The sequence below is a fragment of the Pan troglodytes genome, chromosome 1 (assembly GCF_028858775.2).
Source record: "Pan troglodytes isolate AG18354 chromosome 1, NHGRI_mPanTro3-v2.0_pri, whole genome shotgun sequence".
Classification (NCBI taxonomy): domain Eukaryota; kingdom Metazoa; phylum Chordata; class Mammalia; order Primates; family Hominidae; genus Pan; species Pan troglodytes.
This window is the reverse complement of record NC_072398.2, coordinates 120580361-120602510: the sequence shown is the minus strand read 5'-3', so window position 1 is coordinate 120602510 and position 22150 is coordinate 120580361. Positions and strand designations below refer to the sequence as shown.

The window sequence follows — 22150 nt, the reverse complement described above, 5'->3', positions numbered from 1 at the left end:
CCTTGTCACCTCAGTACGTGCACCCAGAAACACATCCTTCTGAAGGTGAGGTGAGGGTGGGGAGCCCAGCTGCTTTGGCTGGTCAGTTTTCCTAGGGGCAGAGCATGGTAGATTGTGAAGGGGTAAAACTAAATATCTTTAATAAGATACCTGGGTATTTGGGTGTTTGGAGTAGGGGGGTGGTCAGGGGTGGGATGTGCCTGCTAGTGGCTGAGGCACCGACTTCCCTGTGGTCATACTCCACACCATGGCCTCTTTTGAGCTGTCTAAATTTGCAGGAGTTCAGGACTAGATTAGCCCTCAGAGGAAATCACATAGATGTGCCTCAGCAGTGTGTGTGCGCGCGCGCGCGCGTGTGTGTGTGTGTGTTAGGACCTTCTCCACGAAGGTGCTGCTGTGTCTCCATCTCAGGAGGCCAAGATAGACATTCTCCTCACTTGAGAGTGGACAGCACGGTTGGTCCAGACTCCTGGGCCAGCAGTAATGGGCAGAGGTGGGGGTGGGTTTGAGGACAAGGCCTGCAAATGTGGGTGCGGCTGCATTTAAATGATTCCCAGACTGTGTTTGGTCTTCAAACTGGGTACCCCGCCCCCACACATCCTCCAGCTCCATGGAAGATACAGGAAGTGTTGATGTAATTGGGGAGATCTCAAACGCACCCACCCACCCTCCCATCCACATACTCTGCCGCGTCTGCGCAGGGCTCCCAGTCAAGGGCAGGCAGGCACACACCAAGATGATACCCAATGCATCCAGGAGGACCCTCTCCCATCCTGCCTGGTCTCTGCCTGGACCCTCATGGCCACAGAAACTAGGCTGAGAGTGAGGCAAGCACACTTGCATGTTGTAGGGATGATAATCCCAGCAGGCAAGAAACAAGTGAAAACCATCAGTGTCTGTCAAAAATTTTATTTTTTTCATATCACACAGAATGATGTTAAAATAAATCCCCAGTAATATATATTTATATACTTATTTACTTGTGTCAATATTTACAAAAGACTGTGGAGCTCTATGAAGTCTATGTACACCCATGATCAGGTGGACAGGCAATGTTCATTGAGGCACATATGTACACATATATGTATAACCTATGTACAAATATCAGACCCTACTGACACAGGAACTCTCAGCTGCAGAAGTCCTGGGTGGGGCAGTGTTGGTGGGGCTGAAAGCTTCCAGAATATGTCAGCAAGAATGATAATATCAATACATCCTGTGCAATGTAGTTACAGCTGGTGTCTAAATTTTCATGAAGCAAACAAATAGTTAAATGACTCCCAATTCCCATGAGTCTTCCCCACAAGTCCTGCTCTGCCTTCAGCTCTCATTGGTCCCCAGCCTCTTATCACCATGGAGACCCCAGTTCCCTTTCGGCATCATCCTTACGAAGCTTTACCATCAGCCTTGGAGTTCCTTCTGCTATTGATCCCAAGGAGGCTTATTTATCTACCTCTTTGAGTTTTCAGCAATTATTAGAGAGAGGACATGGGAGGGCAGCTGAAGATTCATGCACAAGCAGCAAGGAAGCCAGTGCAAACCCTAACTGGAGTCTGTGCTGCATGAGCCTAAGTGAGCGGCGGCCATTTCCTCTCTCTCTCTCTCTCTCTATATATATATATATATATACATATATATATATATGTGTGTGGTGTGTATATATATATATACACATCACACACAATATAAAGTCTCCAGAGGCAGCCTATATAAGCACATAAGCACACAGGTCTGGAAAAGGAAATAGCATCCTCCACTCATGAGCTTTACAGCTATGTCCCTGATGAAAACTAGAGAATCTTCCTTGATTGCTGGCACCATTAATCTCAACTGTTCCAAGATTATCCTTAGTGGAGAGAGGGGTGCAGGGATGCAGAAAACCAGGAAGAGGCCAATTTGGCTGGGGTATTGTTTGCTCAGCAGGCTAGAGCTTGATCATGGGACTTTCCAGCTTCCTGGGGCCCTTCAAATGAAGGAACCATCCAAGCACGACAACAAAAGGAAACTGGGTCGCTGGATCCCACGTGAAGGCAGAACTGGGGCAAGCACAGAGCATGTTCAAACCCTCAGGAGCTGAGACTCACCCCCGCCAAAGCCAGCCAGGCCTCTCTTCTTGCTTTTCTATCCCATTTCTTAGCCTGGAGCTGATGTGCTCCTTTCCAGCCCCACCTGGCAGGTCAAAGTCCTTGCCCTACACTTCATAGGCTAAAAAGGCAGTAATGTTAGCAGCTGACATGGAAATTGTTTGGTAGCAAAGTGCGCCCCTGAATATTCTCTTCCTCCCAGCTCCTCCTATTGCTTTCTCTAGAAGCCCAGAGCATTTACTCACTCATACAAACAAGGCATTCGGTGTCTAGGGAATCATTTTCACAGAGAAGCAGGGCTTAGAGGCCTCTCACAGAGACTCAGAAAGACACCGGACTGAGTCCTCTGGATAGCTACCAAGGGTCCTAGCACACAGCCACATCTACACTGCCCTCAATGATCTAGATGTTGCAGTAGCTGTCCACATTATTACATAATCATGCCCTGTGCATCCATCAGTGGAATGATGCAGGGAGTTCTCAGCTGCAAACTCATCTGGAACATATTAGACTATTTTAGGAGTGCAGAGGAGCACAGAAAGTTATATCCATTTCCATGCTAAGGTTCATGAAGTACAAGAAGTAGCCATCCAGACAGGCCACCTCAACTGCCTCAGTGCACCAGCTGGTCATGCCAAGTCTGGGTTATGGGCTTCTGCTGCCTGATCACAACTAACATAGCCAGACTGGAGGGCTTCTGTGGGTGTGGGGAGATGGCAGACACCCCTGCACCACTTCAATTGCTCCAGATACAGTGAAAAATCCCTCCCACTCCCATCCAGGTAGAAAGCAACACTCAAATGCAAGAGGTGAGGCTGAGAGAAACTGTCTTCCATGGATCTAACACACTAGCAGGCAAGAGGGAGAATGAGCAGGTTTTAGCTTGCATCCAGCTGTTTCTTGAGTGATGTGTACAGCTTACCCCCAAAGAGGCAACTGAATTTCAGCTGCTCTAATACCCACACCCTCAACTTAGGTTTAGTCATAATAAAAAACAGAATGGATTTGTTAGTTCCATTGATTGCCACAAACCTCACCTTCTGTGTGGCAGAGATGTGCTTTAGTTCTTCACTGGAATGTTACTTTCAGATCTCACAAACCTCAAACCTAGGGCACCACCAATGACAAAGAGAATGCTAAATAGATAAATCCTTTGCCAGGTCTTCAAGCTTTCCACTCCCCTAGAGTACAAAGTTTGGAATAACTTTTCTGATCCTCAGTGATGAGGTTATAGCCAACCAGGGCAGACAGAAGAAAGGCAAAAGCACCTGGCTGTTAGATCAGACTTCCCTTTTATCCCTGAGTCAGGCAGCCACCTGGGAGGGAAAGGAAAGAGGTGATCCTGTAGCCTGTTCTTTTTTTATGAAAGATCTGCCTTCTAGAGAGGTCCCTAAGCAGAAAAAAAAAAGAGTAGAACTGGAGAGGTGAAAAGAATGCAAAGGAGGTCATTCAAAAAATGCACATAAATGCAGTTTATTCCTTGGATTGCCAAATTTATTCCACATAAGTGAAACTAAGGAGATTGGTCAATGTATAATTCTATAATTTAAAGATAGTATACATATATACATATACTATATATATATATATACACACATAAATATATGTATATATGGAAAACCTCTAAAAACTCAGGACCAATTAACCAAAACCTTGATTGACAAGAATTATGTTTTCTTACTATCCTTTCAGTAGAAAGAGGCAAATGACAGCAAGGGCTCTGATGAGCCAGGACGTGCCCCAGTGGCCCATTTCCAGGCCTGTCTTGTAGCCAGCAGCCATTCAGCCTGTCTCTTTGGTCTTCTCCACCTATGTCCACTACTGTACAATAAGCACTGAGGTTTACAATGTTGACCCTGAGCAAGGCAAGGTCCCTGTTATCTTCAAACACTCTACTTAACTAAGGCAGGAAAGTTATGCTAACCTACTTAGGAAATATTTTTCTCAATAACAAAGGTTGAACCAGACATGCTTTCCCATTCCCACTCAAATAACCAAAATTGCAAAGCAACCAGGATGTTCCTGTCCCTGAGGTTTCCCCATCAGTTAACTGAGGTTTTGCTGTACATATGTGTATAGAGCAAGGTAGATCAAAAAAGAATGGAATGGGACCCTGGGGTTGCCAGCCTTCCCTGATTGTCCAGTCTGAACATTTAACTTCACAGATGTTAGGAAAGGGGACTCTTCTGAAGCCCCTGGCTATGTGTGCAAATATTTGTGCAGCTGCACACTCTAGCGGGTGGTAGAGTCTTTATTTCACTAATGTCATGCCCTAACCACCCAAACTTCTATCCCTGTAGACTTCTACTGAAACCCACAAGAACCTGCTTCCTTCTGCAGCTCTCACGGAGTCCCTTTGGTTGAGCAAGTCAGCTTATTTTGAAAGAGAGTCAGAGGGCAATTCCCAAATCTGCCCAGGCTACTGATCCCAAGTGCAAACCTCCAGGCCACATTCCCTCAGCATCCGTCTCCCTGGGGAAGGGAGAAGGGGCAGCAAAAGGATCAAGTAATGGCTTTTAGTGCATGGAAATGATCTTCTGTAATGGCTCAGGATGCTTTATTCTTATCTATTGGGAAGTGCTTTCGTGTAGGCTTCCATTACATCTGCCAGACTGAGGGAAAGTCAACAAAATGGGCTGAAAAGGTCACACAAACTTAGGATTTTCATGCCTAGAGGTTGTAAGGATGCTGTATGACAGCAGGCAGAAATGGGGAGACAGAGGGAGAGGGGACAGAGACACACACGGAGACAGAGAGGTGCACACAGGAAGGAGACAGAGTGACAAAGCCCTCTCACAGGCCTTCCTTGTGCATACACTGCATCTTAGCATATGTGTCCATTCCAGAAGGAGGTCAGATCTCAAGAGGACAGGAGTCATGTGAACACGTGGGAAGAAGAAGAAACTACAGAGACTGTGAATGAGCCCCCAGAAGTCAAGGGCATTATCTGATAATCCAGGTACTATCTATCACTTTTCAGTCCTGAGAGCAAGATTTTGAAAGAGCTATTGCTAAAGAAAACAGTCGCTATTTATTTTATTGCACTTTTCCTCTTTAAAAATATTCAAACACAAACTATGAGAGATGAAGCTGAGATTTGGTGGGAAGGGAAGCAGAAAGAAAGGAAAAGTAAACTAGGTTAGTTTGAGGAAGAGAAACTTCCTGCATGTAGGGGAGCCCCTACCTCCGTCTGTCCCTGCTGGTTGCTTTGATAGGGGAACAGGGTTGGACTCAACAAGGGCTAAGTCTGAAGATATAGATGATGGTCATAATAGCTACTGAGAGAGCTCCCAGCATCCCCCTCTCTGCGCGTTGGCTCAGGTGACTGATGATGTTAATGAGGTTAAGGTCGTGAGTTCAAACCTGGCAATGGATACCTTGCCAAGGCTAGGGGAACCTCCATTGTGCAACCAAGGAGCACCATGGATATTATAGCCCTCGCAGACGAGGCGGCCATCACCCACATACAAGTTATTATGACAATGGGCCCCAGGAAAGCTCTGGGGAGCAGAGCTCAGCACCATCATCCCCTCTCTTGAGAAAACAAGTCAAAGCACTGTGCTCCCCTGCCTGACATAGGGGTAGTGGTGCCACCTTCATATGCAATTTGCACACTGTTCTATAGTTTCCTTAGGGGGGAGTCAGCCTCTATGACTCTACTACTGTGGGCAGTGCTGAATCCCCAGCCTGAGGAGCTTCAGAGGGTGCTGTCCTCTCTCCACATGGGTTGATACTGATAGAGTCCTCACTATAATATAGTGAGAGATCCAGGAAGAATAGGTAGGACAAGCTAGTCCTGGGCCCTCCCAACACGGAGCAGCAACATGAACACCCAGGCTGGGGTCTCAGGCCATCACAGCTTCCATGGGAGCCCTTTCCATACTAGGCTAATGCAATCTAGAGGCACACTCCCATGGGGCCCCTTTTAAAAGGCTAACCTCATGGTGACATGCCAATACTAGCCTCAGAAACACAGGTGAGAGGGACAGAGGCAAGCAGAGAAGAAGGAAGAGAGCATGTCAAATATCACTGAAGTTTCAGAAAGCACAGAGCCTTAATTATTTTCTTAATTAAATGTTGGCTCCTAAAAAGTTTACTCTGAAATTTGACCCACTCAGCCACTCTCTCTTCCTGACAATCTCTCCACCTTTCCTGGGCCTCTTCCTTTTCGGTCTCCTGAAAACTCCAAGTTTCTTGAAAATGAATCCACAGAGGCACTTGATGAAGCCAACAGGAATGGTACCTTGACCTGGAAACACAAGTTTCCAGCAATGCACACGTTTTGGACCCATATGTCCATTCCCTACTGTTGTTACCTTTTCTGTAGAGACTGGGAGCTGCGACCATCACTGGAAGGGAGGGTGAGACACAACGGGATGGCTGCAGGAGCAGAAATCAGGAGTGAGGCCTGATCCAAAGCCTGACTGTGACTCTTTACTTCCGATGTAGGTGAAGCCTTTGCTAAAATGCACTCAGCTCTCAGCTAGTCCTACTTAGGGGAAGAACCGGCTCCAAGAGTAATCCAAAATGGTGGGTAATCTTAGAAAGTATTTAAATATGGCCTTAGAATATAGGATAAAGTCAGGCCCTCTAAAAAGTGTTAGCTTGTTTAGCCTTAGATGTATGTTCTTAATCACTTTTTACTTAAGCTGAACTGGGTTGCATAGCAATTGGATGGGAGGCAGGGCATCCAGGGGAGCCCAACAAGAGGGAAAGGAAGAGCGTGCCCGGGATTGAACACACCCAGAGGGGAATCAGGAGTTGGCCCCTTCGGGCTTATGCACAAGAGCAAGTGAAATGCCACAAGCAAGTAAAGGTGGCTCATTTTAAGAGACAGGTCTCTATAGGGTCTCAACTTCCTGACTGTGCCCCCAACAAAGCTGCAAAGGATGGAAGGGCAATAAAATCTGTGGGCTTAGAGAATGTTGGGGACATCTTTACCCTGGTCCTGGCCTCAAGATCCTGCAGTTTCTTGAGCCATTACTGCTTTTAAGAGAATAGGGCTGAATCTGGAGATCCCAGGTGCTGGGAGAAGGGGAGCCTGGGCTATTGGGTTGTCTGTGTGGATTTGCTGGAAGGAAGGAAGGGTCATGGCAAGGAGGCCTATATTAGGCTACCAGCTGTCCCAGGTACTTTCACACCCTGCACCCAGGTTTCTGGTGGGAGGAAGGTGAATTGGTAGAGACCCCATGCAATTCCTGGTCTTAGTCAGATATCTGCTTGATGTGGTGACCCATCCTCCTGCTTGAAACCTAGGAGTTACTTCTCAGGAGTGAAATCTGGTAGTGAGAGAAAAGAATAGAGAAAGAGATTCCTTGAAAGATCCTGGGGGATATAGACACAGGCCAGGCAAAGGTGATTACATCTGATCTTTTGTTTGTGCCTGTTAATTCATAGCTCTGGGGGCAGGGCAATGGGTCTGAGTATATGTCTGCATTTCATGTGTATTGTGCGATATTTTTGGGCATGTGTGCTATGTATCTTGTTTGCCTATTATAAGTTAATGCATCGTGTGTATATACTGAGTTTGTGTGTATTTTATGTGTAGAAACAATGGTAAAGTAGCCTTTGTGTATCTTATATGCATATGCATTTTGTCCATGTAGTTTTTTATGTATTTTGCACCTGAGTTTCAGGTTGTATATTTGTATGTGGTGTATGTTTGTCTTTTGTGTATGTTCTGTGTAAATTCTATATCTGTGCAGAGTGTGCATTTTATATACAATTATAACCATATATCTTCTATGTTTGCTTTTATGTTAACCTGGTCTGTCTGTATTTTGCACATGTTACATGTTTTATGTTTTTGTGTGACAACAGTGTACCTATTTTGTGGTGAATGTGCATGACTGTATGTGAACATTTTAGAGTCCTGGGCCAAGGACACTGTGATAAGATATCTATCCCTGACCTAGGCCTCAGATATGGGTTGCTTTACCTTCTATTTTCCAAAGATCTGTGTCCCTCCCACCCCATGCCTTGGAAATTCAGCACCACCTCCCATGAAGGAGAGGAAGAGAAGCACAGAGGCTTTGTGCTGGGCATGGGATGCCCTGCAGATACCTGGGGATGTGGGTGACCAGGCACTAATGAGCACCCTGGGCCTAGCACCCTGAGCTGGTGCCCCATGCCCCAAGACAACTGTAGGTGCTAACTAGGCAGCAGTGAGGCCTGGGCTGGAGCCACCCCTGCATAGCCCGACCCCTGCAATTCACTGTTTGGGAAAATTAAGCTACTCTGTCAAAAGGCAAAGACGCCCAGTCTGGTGAGTTAAAAGCCCCCTACCTGAAGCCATTTCAGGGTCAACTTACTGTCTACCTTTAGGCCGTGCAGTGCTCATTTGCACTCTACTTCTTCTGGGGGGTGGGAAATGATTCTTTACCCATCCTTTGGTTCTTTTTAAAAAGCAGCTCTGGTTGCCAGTTTAATGGGGAGAGAGTTTGGGTCTGGAGATCAAAATGATGCCTTTGGATCATCTAGGGACTCCATCACTTAGTCCCGGACTTCAGACATTTCCACATAGAGGAGGCTCCCTTTAGGTCCAGATCAGTGGAATTTGGTCCCAGGGAGTCCTACTCCTTGGTGTCCTTGGTTTCAAAGCAGGGGATCCATTCTGGCTCTTTAGGGAAAGGTTTGTGAAAGTGACGGATGCAGAGCCAAATGATAATAAGATCCAAGTGGCAAGGGAAAAGGTGAAAATGGAGATGATGAACAGGATGAACTGTAGAGAGGAGGCCCGGGGTGGGTCTGGCCCAGGACAGCTGGAACTGTGAGGGCCACAGGGCCCTTGTGCACTCAGTAAGACAAGCTTCAGCCATGGGAACTGAAGCTGCAGCACATGGAGGGCAGAAAGACAATTCTAACGTCTAGGAATCCATGGATACCGGAGTGTCTGAGGCAATGGCAGCAAACCCAGGCCCAGTGGGGTTACCAATGAGACAAATTAACCCGTTAGGACTCTTAGACAGCCAACCCACCAAGCAGTGGATTTGCTCCTGAACCTGAACTCCAGAAAATGAATATATATATATATATGTGTGTGTGTGTATATATACATATACACACATATGTATGTATATATATACACCCTAGTGCACATAGTCAAACACATGCATAAATTGCCCTGTGTCAAAAATATTGCATAAGCTTGTACAATGTTCAAATGCAATTTCTTTTCTATCACTAGCTAGGTAGAGGAACGCGTGAAAGAGAGATACTCGATATATATTTATATACACTGGATCCACAGACCTGCCTGTCGTCAGGACCAGATGCCCTGGTCCACTGTACAGTCATGCCCGCGACTAGGTTAATTCCTAAGGTGCAGTCATGTGAGGTGTTCAGATGCTGCCTTCCCTGCTTACTCTTCTGGCTTTGCAGAGGTCTGCGTTCCTGTTTAGAAGAACAGGGATAGGTAGGCTGGGGGGCCAGAAGTTTTAGTTCCATTCCAAATAGTCTATTTTTTTCCCCTGATGGAGGGATTTTGCCTTCTGATGGGAAAAAAACCCCTAGTTCAAGACCATTCCAAGCCTATTAATACTCTAAATATTAATACTGTGTAGGCTACTAGGAAAATAGGTTATCTCCTGTGTTTTAAATATTGAGATTCATGCAACAAACACCCATGCAGCTCTATTGCATCACTGGTGAATTTCACTGCAGTGTCAGTGTAGCTGGGCCACATCAGTAGGAAAGCAGATGTCTGCAAACTCCAGTAAGAAACCAGACATGTTTTTGTGACCCTGGAGCCTGCAAAAATGGTGAAATCAGAGGCTTAGAGGTCTGTTGGTTTGTTAGCTTCTCCCCATAGGCCTAAGGGAACAAATGTGAAACTTGACAACTCATATTCGGTCATACTAACTGTCCCTCCCCCGGGCTTCCCTCACATCGACACTGCAGAGAAAAAGCAGAATGCAGCATTTTCCGTTATGAAACACAAGCCTCCAGAGCATCTACTTGGCAACTGCAATTCACAAACTCCAGCCTGTGACACAGAAAGTAATTCCAACACACAGGACTGTGTGTTCTTTTCAATGCAAAAATGAGTATGACCTTTTGAACAAACACCAGCTATTTAAAGCTAAGCCATGATTGTGTTCCTCTGTGAAAGGGCAGGTGGGCTCAAATAAGGTGGTGGGATGGCGGGGAGGGGAGTGCATCTCTTGGATGTTGTGTGCATTTCATTAGGAAGGAATGATGGCACTGATATGGTGCACTGTGTATGGGATATGAGGTGGCCTCAACGTGTCTATCTGAAATCCTAGCTTGATAGGTGACTCCCGTCTTTGGAAGTTCATAAGCCGGTGATGAGGATGTGCATGAAAGCCATGATAGATATTCTGTGTTCTAAATCAAAAGTCAAAAGATCAAAAGTCACTTGCACAACTATTGCTTTCCATGCAGAACCAGATACACACTGTAGAACACACTGACTACAATGCAGGCTATTATGCAACATCTGCATTAGTTCCATTGAGCTGTGAGTATGGTAATAGGTTTCAATCAGACATCAGTTAACATTTTGGTAATATTCACATAGTTTGTGTTAGCCAAGGTACAGTTGGCTGTTTTCAAGTTTTCCTCTCTAAAGTCCTCATTACTGTTATTTACCCCCTCCTGGATCTCCATGTAATCAGACTTACTAATGGTAGAGGCACTTCTACTTTTCTTTAGGTCAGGGGAGGATGGGATCTTTGGACAGCTTGTCACTTGCAAGTATTGGGCCTGTTCCTCTCCCTCTGTCTCCCGGTGGTAGAAGTAGTTGAAATTGGACACAATGACAGGGACCGGTAAGGCAATAGTTAACACACCTGCAATCGCACATAGGGAACCCACTATCTTTCCCCCAATGGTAGTCGGAACCATGTCTCCATAGCCTACAGTTGTCATGGAGACGACTGCCCACCAGAAGGCATCTGGGATGCTGGGGAACTGGGACTCTCGCTCATCGGCCTCTGCAAAATACACAGCACTAGAGAAAAGGATGACCCCTATGAAGAGAAAGAATATCAGGAGGCCCAATTCTCTCATGCTGGCTTTGAGGGTCTGACCTAGAATCTGGAGACCTTTGGAGTGTCTGGACAACTTGAAAATCCTAAAGACTCTTACCAACCGGATGACACGGAGGATGGCCAGTGACATGGCCTGCTGGCCTTGCTGAGCGTCCTCTGGCTTCTCAGCCAACTCTGTCCCCAGGGTGATGAAGTAGGGGATGATGGCCACAATGTCAATGATGTTCATGATGTTGGTGAAGAAGCCGGCTTTGCTGGGACAGGCAAAGAACCTCACCAAGAATTCAAAGGAGAACCAGATGATGCAGAGTGTCTCTACAATGAAGAAAGGGTCTGTGAAGGAAGTGGACTGCTGGTACCCGATGGTGCTGTTGGAATAGGTGTGGAAGGTCACCCCACTACCATGCATGTCTTCATTCTCATCCCGGAAGATGGGCAATGTTTCCAGACAGAAGCTGACAATTGAGATCAGAATCACCATGACAGACACAATAGCTATAATCCTGGCAGGCCCTGAACTCTCTGGGTATTCAAAGAGAAGCCACACTTGTCTCTGAAACTCATTTTCAGGCAGAGGACGCTCTTCCTCCTTGATGTAGCCTTCATCTTCCCGAAACATCTCCATCGCTTCTTCTCCCAGCTCATAAAACCGAATTTCTTCAGAGAATATATCTAAGGGCACATTCACAGGTCGCCTCAATCGGCCCCCTGACTGGTAGTAGTACAAAATGGCATCAAAGCTAGGGCGGTTCCGATCGAAAAAGTACTCATTTCGGAGGGGGTCAAAGTACCTCATTCGTTTCTTTGGGTCCCCTAAGAGGGTCTCTGGAAACTGGGCTAAGGTCTTTAGCTGGGTCTCAAACCGCAGCCCTGAGATGTTGATCACCACCCTCTCACAGCACTCGTGGTCTGCCTCTGGGTCATAGGTGTCCTGTGGGTGCCCAGGGAGGGCAGCAGCCTCGTCTGCCGGGTCTCCGGTGGCCACTGTCATAATTGGGACTGAGAGAAGCACCTCACGCTATGCCTTTCAGCTGCCTGGTGGCAGGGAGCTCAGGGTGCTGCTACTGGCCCCAGGAAGCACAGGAGCATTGGCCTGGTCTCCTGCAGGAGAGCCCCGAGAGCTCTCTGAGAGCTGGAGAGACAGCCTCGTTTGGCTGAAAGACAGAGGCAGTTATTGACATGAGGCTACTCAGCATTGGCAGCCTGACCTGGGTTGCCACTTTTTGTCTCCCATCTCTCAGCCAAGAGTTCAGACACATGATCACCACCACCACAACGACAAAGCAAAATTTACTTTCACCTTGTAACTTGTCTGGGGATCAGGGGGAGCAGGTAGCAATCTCTCCAGGAACCTCTGGAATGCCCTGCATTGGGGGAAGGTGGCTGGTACAGGCCCGCTTGTACCACACAGGCTTCATGGAGCATAACCCCATGCTAATAGGTTAAAAGTGGACCCTCTCCCAGGTGCTGCACTAATGTCTCAGATACTCATACCCAGGGAGGTATTCATGGTTAGGGAGCTTGGGCCTGGGTCTTTCTCATTGGCCTCCAACCCAGTGATTCTACACAAGGCTGTTATTAAATGATAGATTGATTTACCTGACCAGAGATGTGAAGTTCTCTTCCTTGCAGAGCTGATCAGATGCTGCAGGAATCTGAGATGCACAAACAGGCAGCCCAACTCCTCATCACGTCTCACTTGAGCTAGAAATAATGGTGAGTCATTCTGGGCAGAAGGGCAGACTCTGGGTCCTGGAGGTGAGCTCTAGGACTGGGCTGGGCTGGAGGGGCGGTGAGGTGCCTGGCCAGGGGCATGCGGGACTTGAAGACAGCCAAGCATGGGCCTGGAGCCTTTTGAAGGAAGGAGGCAAGATGCAAAGCTCAGCAAAAGCTGGAGTCCTGGCTGTCCTCAGGAGGTGTGACGTTGCCTGGAAAAAAACAGCAGCAAGGTGGAACCAGGGCATTTGAACCAGCTGGTGCCAAGATTTAGGAGGGTCTGGCAGCTTCCCTCATGGGAGGTAACAGGCCCCCATGCCCATCCTCCATTCTGATGCCAGGCCTGAGGACTATCCCTCAGCCTCCTTGCCTCTTCTGGGCAGGCTTCCCATCAGCTTGAAGCACTTTCTCCCAGGGAGCAAGACTCAGGCTTAGCTGGGCCTGCCTTCTCCAGGGGCCTCCCTGGGTTGATCCAGGTTGCTAGTCCCCAGCTGCTCTCAGGAAGGACTCTGGAAGAAGCACTCCTACCCCCACATGTCAGGACACAGCAGCTCCCAAGAGGAGGGCTTAGCTAGCTCACTGCCGCCTGTCTACAAGCTCTGACCTCAGCCAGTCCTGGAAAAGAAGCACCCCACCCCCCAGCACACACAGACTCCTTCAGAGCGCATCTAAGGAGACCCCACACAACAAAGTCTCCACTGTACGAAAACTGGATGAACTTACTCTCCCTCCGGGATCCCTGGGCCGCAGGCCTCCCTCTGAGCCGGGTGGCATTTGAGCTGGGCAGGCGCTCGACCACTGATTTCTCCCCCAAGAGAAAATCCCTCACATCTCCTCGGCAGGGAGCACAGAACAAACGCTCAGCCTGCCTAGCTGCGAGGCGGCTTGGCAGCAGCGAGAGGGGGAGCCTGGAGGAAGCCGGCTTCCGGACTGGCCCCCTGCCGACCCAATCCCGCCGGCCCCAGGGCGGGGAGGGGTCTGGGCCCTCTCCCCATCGCCCCGGGCTCCGGCCGGGATTCCGTTCGGCGCACTCAGCGCTCGCCTCCGCGCAGAGGACCAGACCCTCCCGCTGGCCGCGGCCGCTAGCGCCACCTTAACCCCCTCCTGCCCGCGCGGTCGGCTCCTGCTGCGGGCCCAAGCGCAGTTCAGCTCTTAAGCCCCCGGGGTCCAGCCGAGGGACCGCCGAGGCTCAGTCTCCAGCCCAAAATCCCGGAACCTGATCTCGGGGGGTGGGGAGTAGCCTGCGCCAGGCTGCCGCCCCAGATCTCAGCTTCCTTTTAAGCGCGGGGGCTCGGCGGCAGCCCACGGCCCCAGCGAAGGGGAAAGCCCTCTCTGCAGCAAAGCCGTTTGTTATTCTGTGCCGAAGAGGCGAATGCAGCCCGGCCGTCCCAAGTGGTTCAGGTCCTACCAACCCGCGCTATTTACCAGACATGGTTATGCTGCCAGCTGCACTTCCCACCACCCATCAGCTCCTCTCCGTGCCCTCCGCCCCGCGCCACGCAAACCCCAGAGGGTCCCGAGCCCATTCTGTGCACTCTTCTTGAGCAGGGTGCAAGTTCCCCTTGATCTCCCCGGTCTGGGACCTGCCGAGCAGACGGCAGTGGTCGGCAAGGGCTTGCCGCCGCGGACTGAGCCCAAGCCTGCTGCGCTGCAGGCTGCGCCGCCGGGTGCTCCGCAGCCCCTCTGGGCGCCGCAGCCGGGCAGGGAAGGCAGCACGCGCCGCGCAACGCCCCGACACGGATTTACCCTTCCGGATGGGCACCGGGGCCTCCATGTTCCTGGGTTACGGCCAGCTCCGGCAGAACCCCGGCAGCGGGCGGCGGCGGGGTGCGGGCGGCGGCGGGGTGCGGGCGGCCAGCCGGGAGCCGGCTCTGCAGTCCCGCGGGCGGCGCGTACGGAGCTCCCGGCCGCCGCCCGCAGCCGCACCGCGCCACGCAGCGCCGCACCTGGCTCGACGGCGAACTCGAATTAAAGGGGCCGGCGGGGGCCGGGGCCGGCGGGGGCCGGGGGCGGCAAGCTGCCCTCCGCCGCCACCGAGCTCGTCACCTCGTTGGGCCCCCGGGCCTCAGCCCCCGCCCCGCGAGGAAAACATTCTTTGGCAGAGCCCGGCTTACTAACCAGAAGCTCCAGGAGAGCTCAGCTGGGTGCTGCCGGGCCGGGGAGATGGGGGAGGGCAGAAGTTGAGGGGCGCTGGTGAGAGGCTCCTGCCAACGCAATGAAGTAGGCAAGGAGGAGATAATCAATAGCAGCTACCCCAGGCCCACAGCGGGATCCAGCCCCGGGGGAGACATGTTGCTATTATTGTGGTGCCGCCAGACAGGACCTGCAGACCCCTTTCTTGCCCTTTCTCCCGCCAGCGCGACCCCTTCTCCAGATCGGCTTCCCACCTCCCTGTTACCCAGCAAAGATTTGGCTTCGCAGGGAAATGCAGCAGGTGCGGTCCGCAGTGTGGCAGAAACTCTTCTGCTGTGTTCGCCCCCACCGAGAGGAGCCGCAGGAACAGGCAGCACTGCAGGGCTGGCCCTCTCCACTCTCCGACTCCCTCCCCCAGGGCCCGGGCAGGGAAGGCTGGGGGACACGCCGCTGCCCTTGGGAATGGTCAGCTACTCACAAAACGGGCCCTCTGGCAGAACTTGCAAAGCCAGGTGGCCCACAGGGCTCTGAACTTAGGAGTGCAGCTTACAGCACCCTAGGTGGGCAGACGAGGATGCCCTTTGCTTTCGGGAAATGTGTGTGGGAGGCACAGCCTACTTTCTGCCTAGATAGGGCATCCGAGAAGGTCCAGGGTGCTTTTGGGAGGCAGACGACAGCCTCAAGCCCCTGCTAGTTCTGTTCTCCAGGTCCCTGTCAGGGTCACCTAGACAGGTGTGCCAAACAGTGGTGGTTCCTTGAGATAAGACTGCGGTAGACACGGAGCTCTGGATTCAGAGGGGCTCTAGCACCAGGAAGTCCCCACTGGGCCCTCCCCCCTACCCTCCGGCCGGGAAACCCTCCTCTCTATGCGTGTACCTCGTGGGGAGTGGGGAGAGCCCTGAAAGCCCATGAAGCGGGACTCTGGATTCTGGCGTTTCATCGTGGTAGTCTGTGAGGTGTGGTTGAAGACTGGGAGCCTGCCTAGAGCTGCAGGGGGTGGTCTGGGAGGGCAGTGACCTCCGTGGGCCCAAAGGATGACAGATGACTATAGAGAAGGGCTGGTATGGTTTAGAGCACCTTGAACCTGGCCTGTTAGTGTCCCAGTCAGTGAACGGCTTGGGTGTTTTGGAAGCAGTCAGATGGAAACGTAAATCCCTAACAGTTACTAGATAAGTTATTTCACTTCTCTGGGCACCAGTGTCCTCCTCTGAAAAATCAGGATGCCCCTAAAGGTGTGGTGAGGTTTTAATTGTTGAATGAGTTTAGCATCCAGCAGACACTGAATGCATGACGATTTCTCTGCTCTGCTTCCTTGTGAAACTCTCCTCATAGCTCTCAGCTTCCACCTTAGCTCTGGGGTGTTTCTCCAGGCTCCCAATCACCAGGTCCTTGTTGCCCCATTCCCTCTGCTTCCCAGATTGCCCCGCCCTTTACTTTCCCTGAGATCTCACCATTCCCACCCCTCTACCAAATTGACCTCCAGTTCCCTTCCCTATATACTCCTTCTGAAAGCCTCCCCTGACCAGCAACAAGGGGCTCTGTTTCTCCTATTTGGCACACTGGGTTCTCGTGTCATTTAAAGTCAGATAATCCTGTGTGGCCAAAGTCAGATACTCTATCCATCTGATCATATGTATACATTTCCTTTGACTTCCTTCTTGAAAACAGAAGCTGCGGACAGAGAAAAGCCCTTGAAGGAAAATCAATTGTCATAATTGGTGACATGGGCTTACCATGTGTCAGACCCTGTGCTAAGCACTTCTAACCCAGGGCAACATTTAATTCTCACAGCCCTAAAAGTTAATGTATACATTAGTACCATTTCATTGGAAAGGAAATGGAGGCAGTGAGAGGTGAAATCACCTGCCCGAGGTTAATAAATGGTGACTCTAGGACTGGAATTAGGTCTTTGTGATTCCAGGACATGTGCCCTTAGCCCCCACACCACACTGTGCAGGTGGAATGAGCAGCTCTTGAATTTCATTTCCCCCTTTGAGATCTTCCTCTGACCTCTGCTTCTATTTTGTGACTTGGCCTCAGGGGTATGTTGTCCTGTCTCTATCCTTTAAACTTAAATGTGAACAATGACAAAAAAAAAAAGAAATTAACTAAAGAAGGGGGAAAAAAAAAGAACCATCATAACAGTTGTTTAGGCACATTTCAGGGCTTCTGCCCTGAAAAGTGTCTGTCAGTACCTTGGTTTGGCAGTGCTGTATAGGAAAAGAACACAGGCCCTATTCCCAGCACTGACACTTACTAGCTGTATGAACTTGAGCAAGTTACTGACACTCTCTGAGCCTCCTACTGTTCGTTTCCTAGTTGGTCGAATGGGAGAGCAAAGCTACTTTACAGGGTAGTAAGGACAAAATTAGCTATAAAGAATGGACAGCCAGCTAACTTAACTGAGCCCCCTTTCCAGTTCTATGGTGGGCTCCATTTCTTATTTTTGGCCACACAATAGCAGCCAGAGTGTCCTTTGATCCTTTCCCTGGGGCAGGGTGAAAATCCCCAAAGACCACTCCCTTCCCTTTGGTTTGGTTTCCTGCTTGAGAGCCAGGCCCTGCCTTCAGCAGAGGGAAGGGCTGTGGTGGCTGTCACAGTGAGTGACTGGTGACTACAGTCATCTTAAAAGAAGAGTTTATGACTGTGTATGCATACACACCCACACCCACACAGAGGGACTGGAGGGAGAATCTCTTAGTTCTTCCCGTTTGTGAATCTTCTCAGGTGTCACTCCCAGGGAACCAGCTCCCCTTCCTGGCATGACTGCTGCCTCTGCTTGATGCTCCCCACCAGCCCATCCACCCATGTGCTGGCACAGTTCCCACTCACTCACAGGTAGGCAGGGCAGGAGGACACTGGGCTGACAGCCCTCCAGAGATCATTTGATTTAATCCTTGCAACCAGCCAGTGGGAAAGATATCATTGTCTCTGTTTTACAGATGAAGATACTGAAGCTCAGAGAGGACCAGGGTAATTTAGCTGGTTAGTAGTGAGGCTGGAACAGATCAAGACTGTGTGACTTTATAAGTCACCATGCCATTCTACTCCCCACTTTTATTGTTAGCTCAGTGCCAGGCCTCTGGGCTCAATTTCTGGTCTCAGGAACAGAGATTCCCCAGGGGTCATCTCTCCTGGAGGCAACCCGACCTCACAGGCAATCTGGTTTAGAAGGGAGTTGGTGCTGGTGATTAACTGTTCATACCTTAACTGAGGGACTTGAGGCACTGGTGGTGCAAGAGTCAGGACCCAAAGGCTCCCAAAGGGGAGGACAAGGCAAGGCATCTGACCAGGGCTGTGGTCTGTGTGACCCAAGCTCACTCACTTGACCTTTCTGTGTAGCAGTTTACTTATAAAATAGGTAGGACACCAGCCCCCGCCACCCCCTTGCTTCATAGGGCTTAAAGAGAGAAGGAGGAAGGAAGGAAGGAAGGAAGGAAGGAAGGAAGGAAGGAAGGAAGGAAAAGGGACCTTCATTGTTAGTGTGTGTTAACATCTCATTGGTTAGGACTACAGAGGATAATACCCATGGAGGTGCATGGAGAAGCAAAGCCTGGTCAGTGTGGAACAGGACTCTGTTAATGTCACTGTTGTTGCTGATGTTGTGTTGTGCATCTGCCTGACATTTGAGAACTTCCCTTGGAAGTGGCATGGGCCTCCACTCCAGCCCACTACTTACCTCCAAAGTCAAGGTCAGCCTCCTGCAGGAAGGCTTCTCAGATTAACTTCAGCTGCCTCTAAGGGGCCCCTTCATGGAGGCCTGGGCCTTGGCTCCTGTCTTGAATGAGCTGCTACACACTCATCCCACCGCAATATTGGCTAAATAAAAGAATATGTTCTTTTATTACAGGGTGGCTCATGCCTATAATCCCAGTAACTTGGGAGGCTGAGGTGGGAGGATTGCTTGAGGCCAGGAATTCAATATCAGCCTAGGCAACATAGGCAACATAAGGCTTCACCTCTAAAATTTTTTTTTTAAATTAGCTGGGCATAATAGCATGTCCCTGTAGTTCCAGCTACTCGGGAGGCTAAGTTGAGAGGATCATTTGAGCCCAGGAGTTTGAGGCTGCAGTGAGCCATGATTGTGCCACTGCACTCCAGCCTGGCAGACAGAGCAAGATCCTGTCTTGAAAAAAAAAAAAAGGCTGGGTGTAGTGGTTCATGCCTGTAATTCGAACACTTTGGGAGGTTGAGGAAGGTGGATTGTTTGAGCCCAGGAATTTGAGACCAGCCTGGGCAACACGGTGAAACCCCATCTCTACAAAAAATACAAAAATTAGCCAGCACGGTGGTGCATGCCTGTGGACCCAGCTACTCGGGCGGCTGAGGTAGGCGGATCAGCTGAGCCCCAGCGCGGTGGAGGTCGCAGTGAGCTGAGATTGCACCACTGCACGACAGTCTGGATGACAGGGTGAGAACCTGTCTCAAATAAATAAATAAATAAAATAAAAGAACATGTTAAGGAATGGCTAATGAGGGTAGTCCCTCCCTCATGGTTTGGAGCTGCTGCTCTGGTTCAAGCAGTGTGCTCATTGTCTTACCATGAGGCCCCCTGCTGCTAATACTCAAAGGCAGTACAGCAAGGTGGTGGAAGTACAGTCACGCATCACCTAACGATGGAGACACATCCTGAGAAATGTGTCAGGTGATCTCATCATTGTACAAACATCGTAGAGTGTACTTACACAAACGTAGATGGCATAGCCTGCCACACACCCAGGCTGTATGATAGAACCTTTTGCCCTAGGCTACAAACCTGTACAGCATGTTACTGTGCTGAATAGTGCAGGTGATTGTAACACACTGGTAAGAACATTCACCCAGTTGCCCAAACCAGAAGCCTGGATGTCCTTATCAACTGTCTTCTTCCTCCTTCACCCGACACACTCCACATGCAGCCAATCACTTGGCCTTGGTGTCTGTTTGCTTCTCTCTGATTCCCTCTCCCTCCCCACGCTGCCCTGGTTCAAGCCACCAGCAGGCACAGTCTGGGTCACTGCAACCCCTGTTGGTCCTGTCTTCAGACTTGTTCCCCTCTGGTCTCTTCTCCCCACAGTTGCTATAGAGACCCCACTAAAGTGCAGGTAGGATCTATCACCTCTTCAACTCCTCATTGGTGCCCTATTTCCTAAAAAGCGAGCAAAGCCTTTCATGATCTGATGTTCCCCTGTCTTCCCTCTAAACCTCCATCCTGGAAGTCCACACTGGCATCACATTAAACTGCCTCGAAAGCTCTAACTGGCTTAAAACAGACAGGTCAGGTTAAGACTTGAAGTCAGACAGGCCTGGGGTGGAGCCCCTCCTCCACTGCTTGCCATTCACATGACCTTAGGTGGGGTGTTTTTCCTCTCTGAGTCTCAGGTTCCAATCTGTAAAATGGGATTAATAATGCCCAATGCTTGCTCTGAGGATTAAATGAGATAGTGTGCACAAGGTATTTATCTCAGTGACTTCCAGGAAGGTGTCAAGAAACTTGAGCTTCCAGATGGCTCCAGGTGTTTCTGCTTTGACTCCAGCAGCCCCCTGGCCAGAATGCCCTACCTTCCTCCTTCCCTGTCACTTCAATGACTTCTTCTGACACTCGACTTACGTCACATCCTCCATGAAGCCTTTCTTAACCCTCTTCCTGGTCTCCACCCACCAACAATATGCTCCGGATACAGACCTATCACACCAGGTCCTGAGGGGCCTGTGTCCATCTGCACGCGGTCTTCCACTAGGTGGAAGCACCCTGAGGGCAGGGCCATGTCTCTTCTGCCCTTGCATACTGGTATCTGCTCCAGGCTGGGCACAAAGAAGCTGCCCTGGCAGTGTTTGTGAACCAGTAAACACCAGCAGATGCACGGCCTCTATGGCGCCCACAGCTTAACCGCCTCTCCTTGCCTTTCAGCCCCTAGACTTGGTGTCCTTAGAGGGCCCTCACTTCTGAAGAAACTTGAGTTGCCACAGGGCCGGCCAGGGGCTATTTCTGACTCCTGCCCAAGAGGCTGAGAGGGGTCAAGAGGGAAGACCAGCCTTGCACCAGTCACTACTACCAGGAGGAGGATGCACCAGGCAACCCCTGTATCAGAGGATAGCAGGGCAGGGAGGAGGGTTTCCCAGAGCTGGTGGCTCCCTCTCTATTTTATAGAGAGCTTAAGTATCTTGTTCAGGGTCACCCAGCCAGTCCAGGCAAGAACCACGGTTTGAACTCAGGCACTGTGGCTCCAGAATTCATGCTCCTATCCATCCTGCTGTGCTGTTCTCATAGAGTGTTTGGGTATACTGTGGGCTGGACCTCGTCCTGTCCACTAGTCACTCTGTGCTTTAAGCTCTTCTAAGGACCCGTGGTCTTCCAGCTTCTGCTCACATGTGCTTATTGCCTCCTACCAAGGGTCATTCCAACTTTGGACAGAGCTAACTTTTCAATTGCCTTTTGTGGACCTGGAATTATCCTTCTTGAAGCTTTCACTCAGGCGTCTCTAGTCCACCTGTGGCCATAGAGAGCAATTCTTCCTCCCCTCCCCTGCACCTTGCAGAGATCAGCACTTTACAAAGTTGAAAACAGTGGCGAGGAGCTCCATGGCTTCTCTTCTTTGAGGTCATTATTCCCAGGTCCTCAACTCTTCCTTATATGCTGTGGCTTGAGGTCTTGCACTACCCTGGCCATCCTCTGAAGTTTTCTAACTTCAAAGTGGGCCATGTATCAAAGTCTCCAGAGGAGAACACTTTGACCCTAGTGTGGCCCAGTTATCCCAGAAGTGCAGACAGTATCACTGCTTTTGCTTCATAAAAGTAGCCTAACACAGGTTGACTCCCTAGTGTCTGCGTTATGTGGCTGAATTAGCTGGGCCTGAAGGTTACTCTAAGCCCCACGTCCTTCTTCTCTCTCTTTTATGGCCTTTGGTCAATAGAGAAGAGGAATAGAACAGAAAAACAAGAAGCAAGTTGATATCATGGAAAGGCCCTTGGCCTGCCAGTTTCTGTCCTGACTTTATTACCAGGTGACCTGGTAAGTCACTTCCCCTCTTTGGGCCCCAGTTTCTTCATCTGTAAAATGGGAAAGCTGGGCTACTTCTTATTCTATGATTCGTTCTTCAACTTTACCTGGCTGAGGAATGGGAGTCTTAAGCAGATGAATGCGTATACCTCCTTTATCTCCACTGGCACCATGGGTCCTCCTACTGTCACTATTTTGCTGAGAGGACATCAAGGCTCAGAGGTCAT

The 22150-nt window shown here is 49.9% G+C and overlaps 1 protein-coding gene across 4 annotated transcripts; it reads right to left on the bottom strand.

Moving 5' to 3' along the window:
• Nucleotides 1-893: 893 nt before the first annotated feature.
• Nucleotides 894-15301, bottom strand: KCNA2 (potassium voltage-gated channel subfamily A member 2). 4 transcript variants are annotated; one of them, XM_016925829.2, is made up of 3 exons: nt 15210-15301; nt 12695-13023; nt 894-12249 (listed from the first exon to the last, which is right to left on the bottom strand). In XM_016925829.2, the coding sequence occupies exon 3, from the start codon at nt 12084-12086 to the stop codon at nt 10587-10589; it is 1500 nt and encodes a 499-aa protein (XP_016781318.1). In that variant the 5' UTR covers nt 12087-12249; nt 12695-13023; nt 15210-15301; the 3' UTR covers nt 894-10586. The 4 variants fall into 4 exon arrangements, with proteins under 4 accessions (XP_016781318.1, XP_016781315.1, XP_016781310.1 ...); XM_016925826.4 differs by lacking the exon at nt 15210-15301 and adding an exon at nt 14930-15181; XM_016925821.3 differs by lacking the exon at nt 15210-15301 and adding an exon at nt 14558-14719.
• Between the last annotated feature and the right edge of the window lie 6849 nt (nt 15302-22150).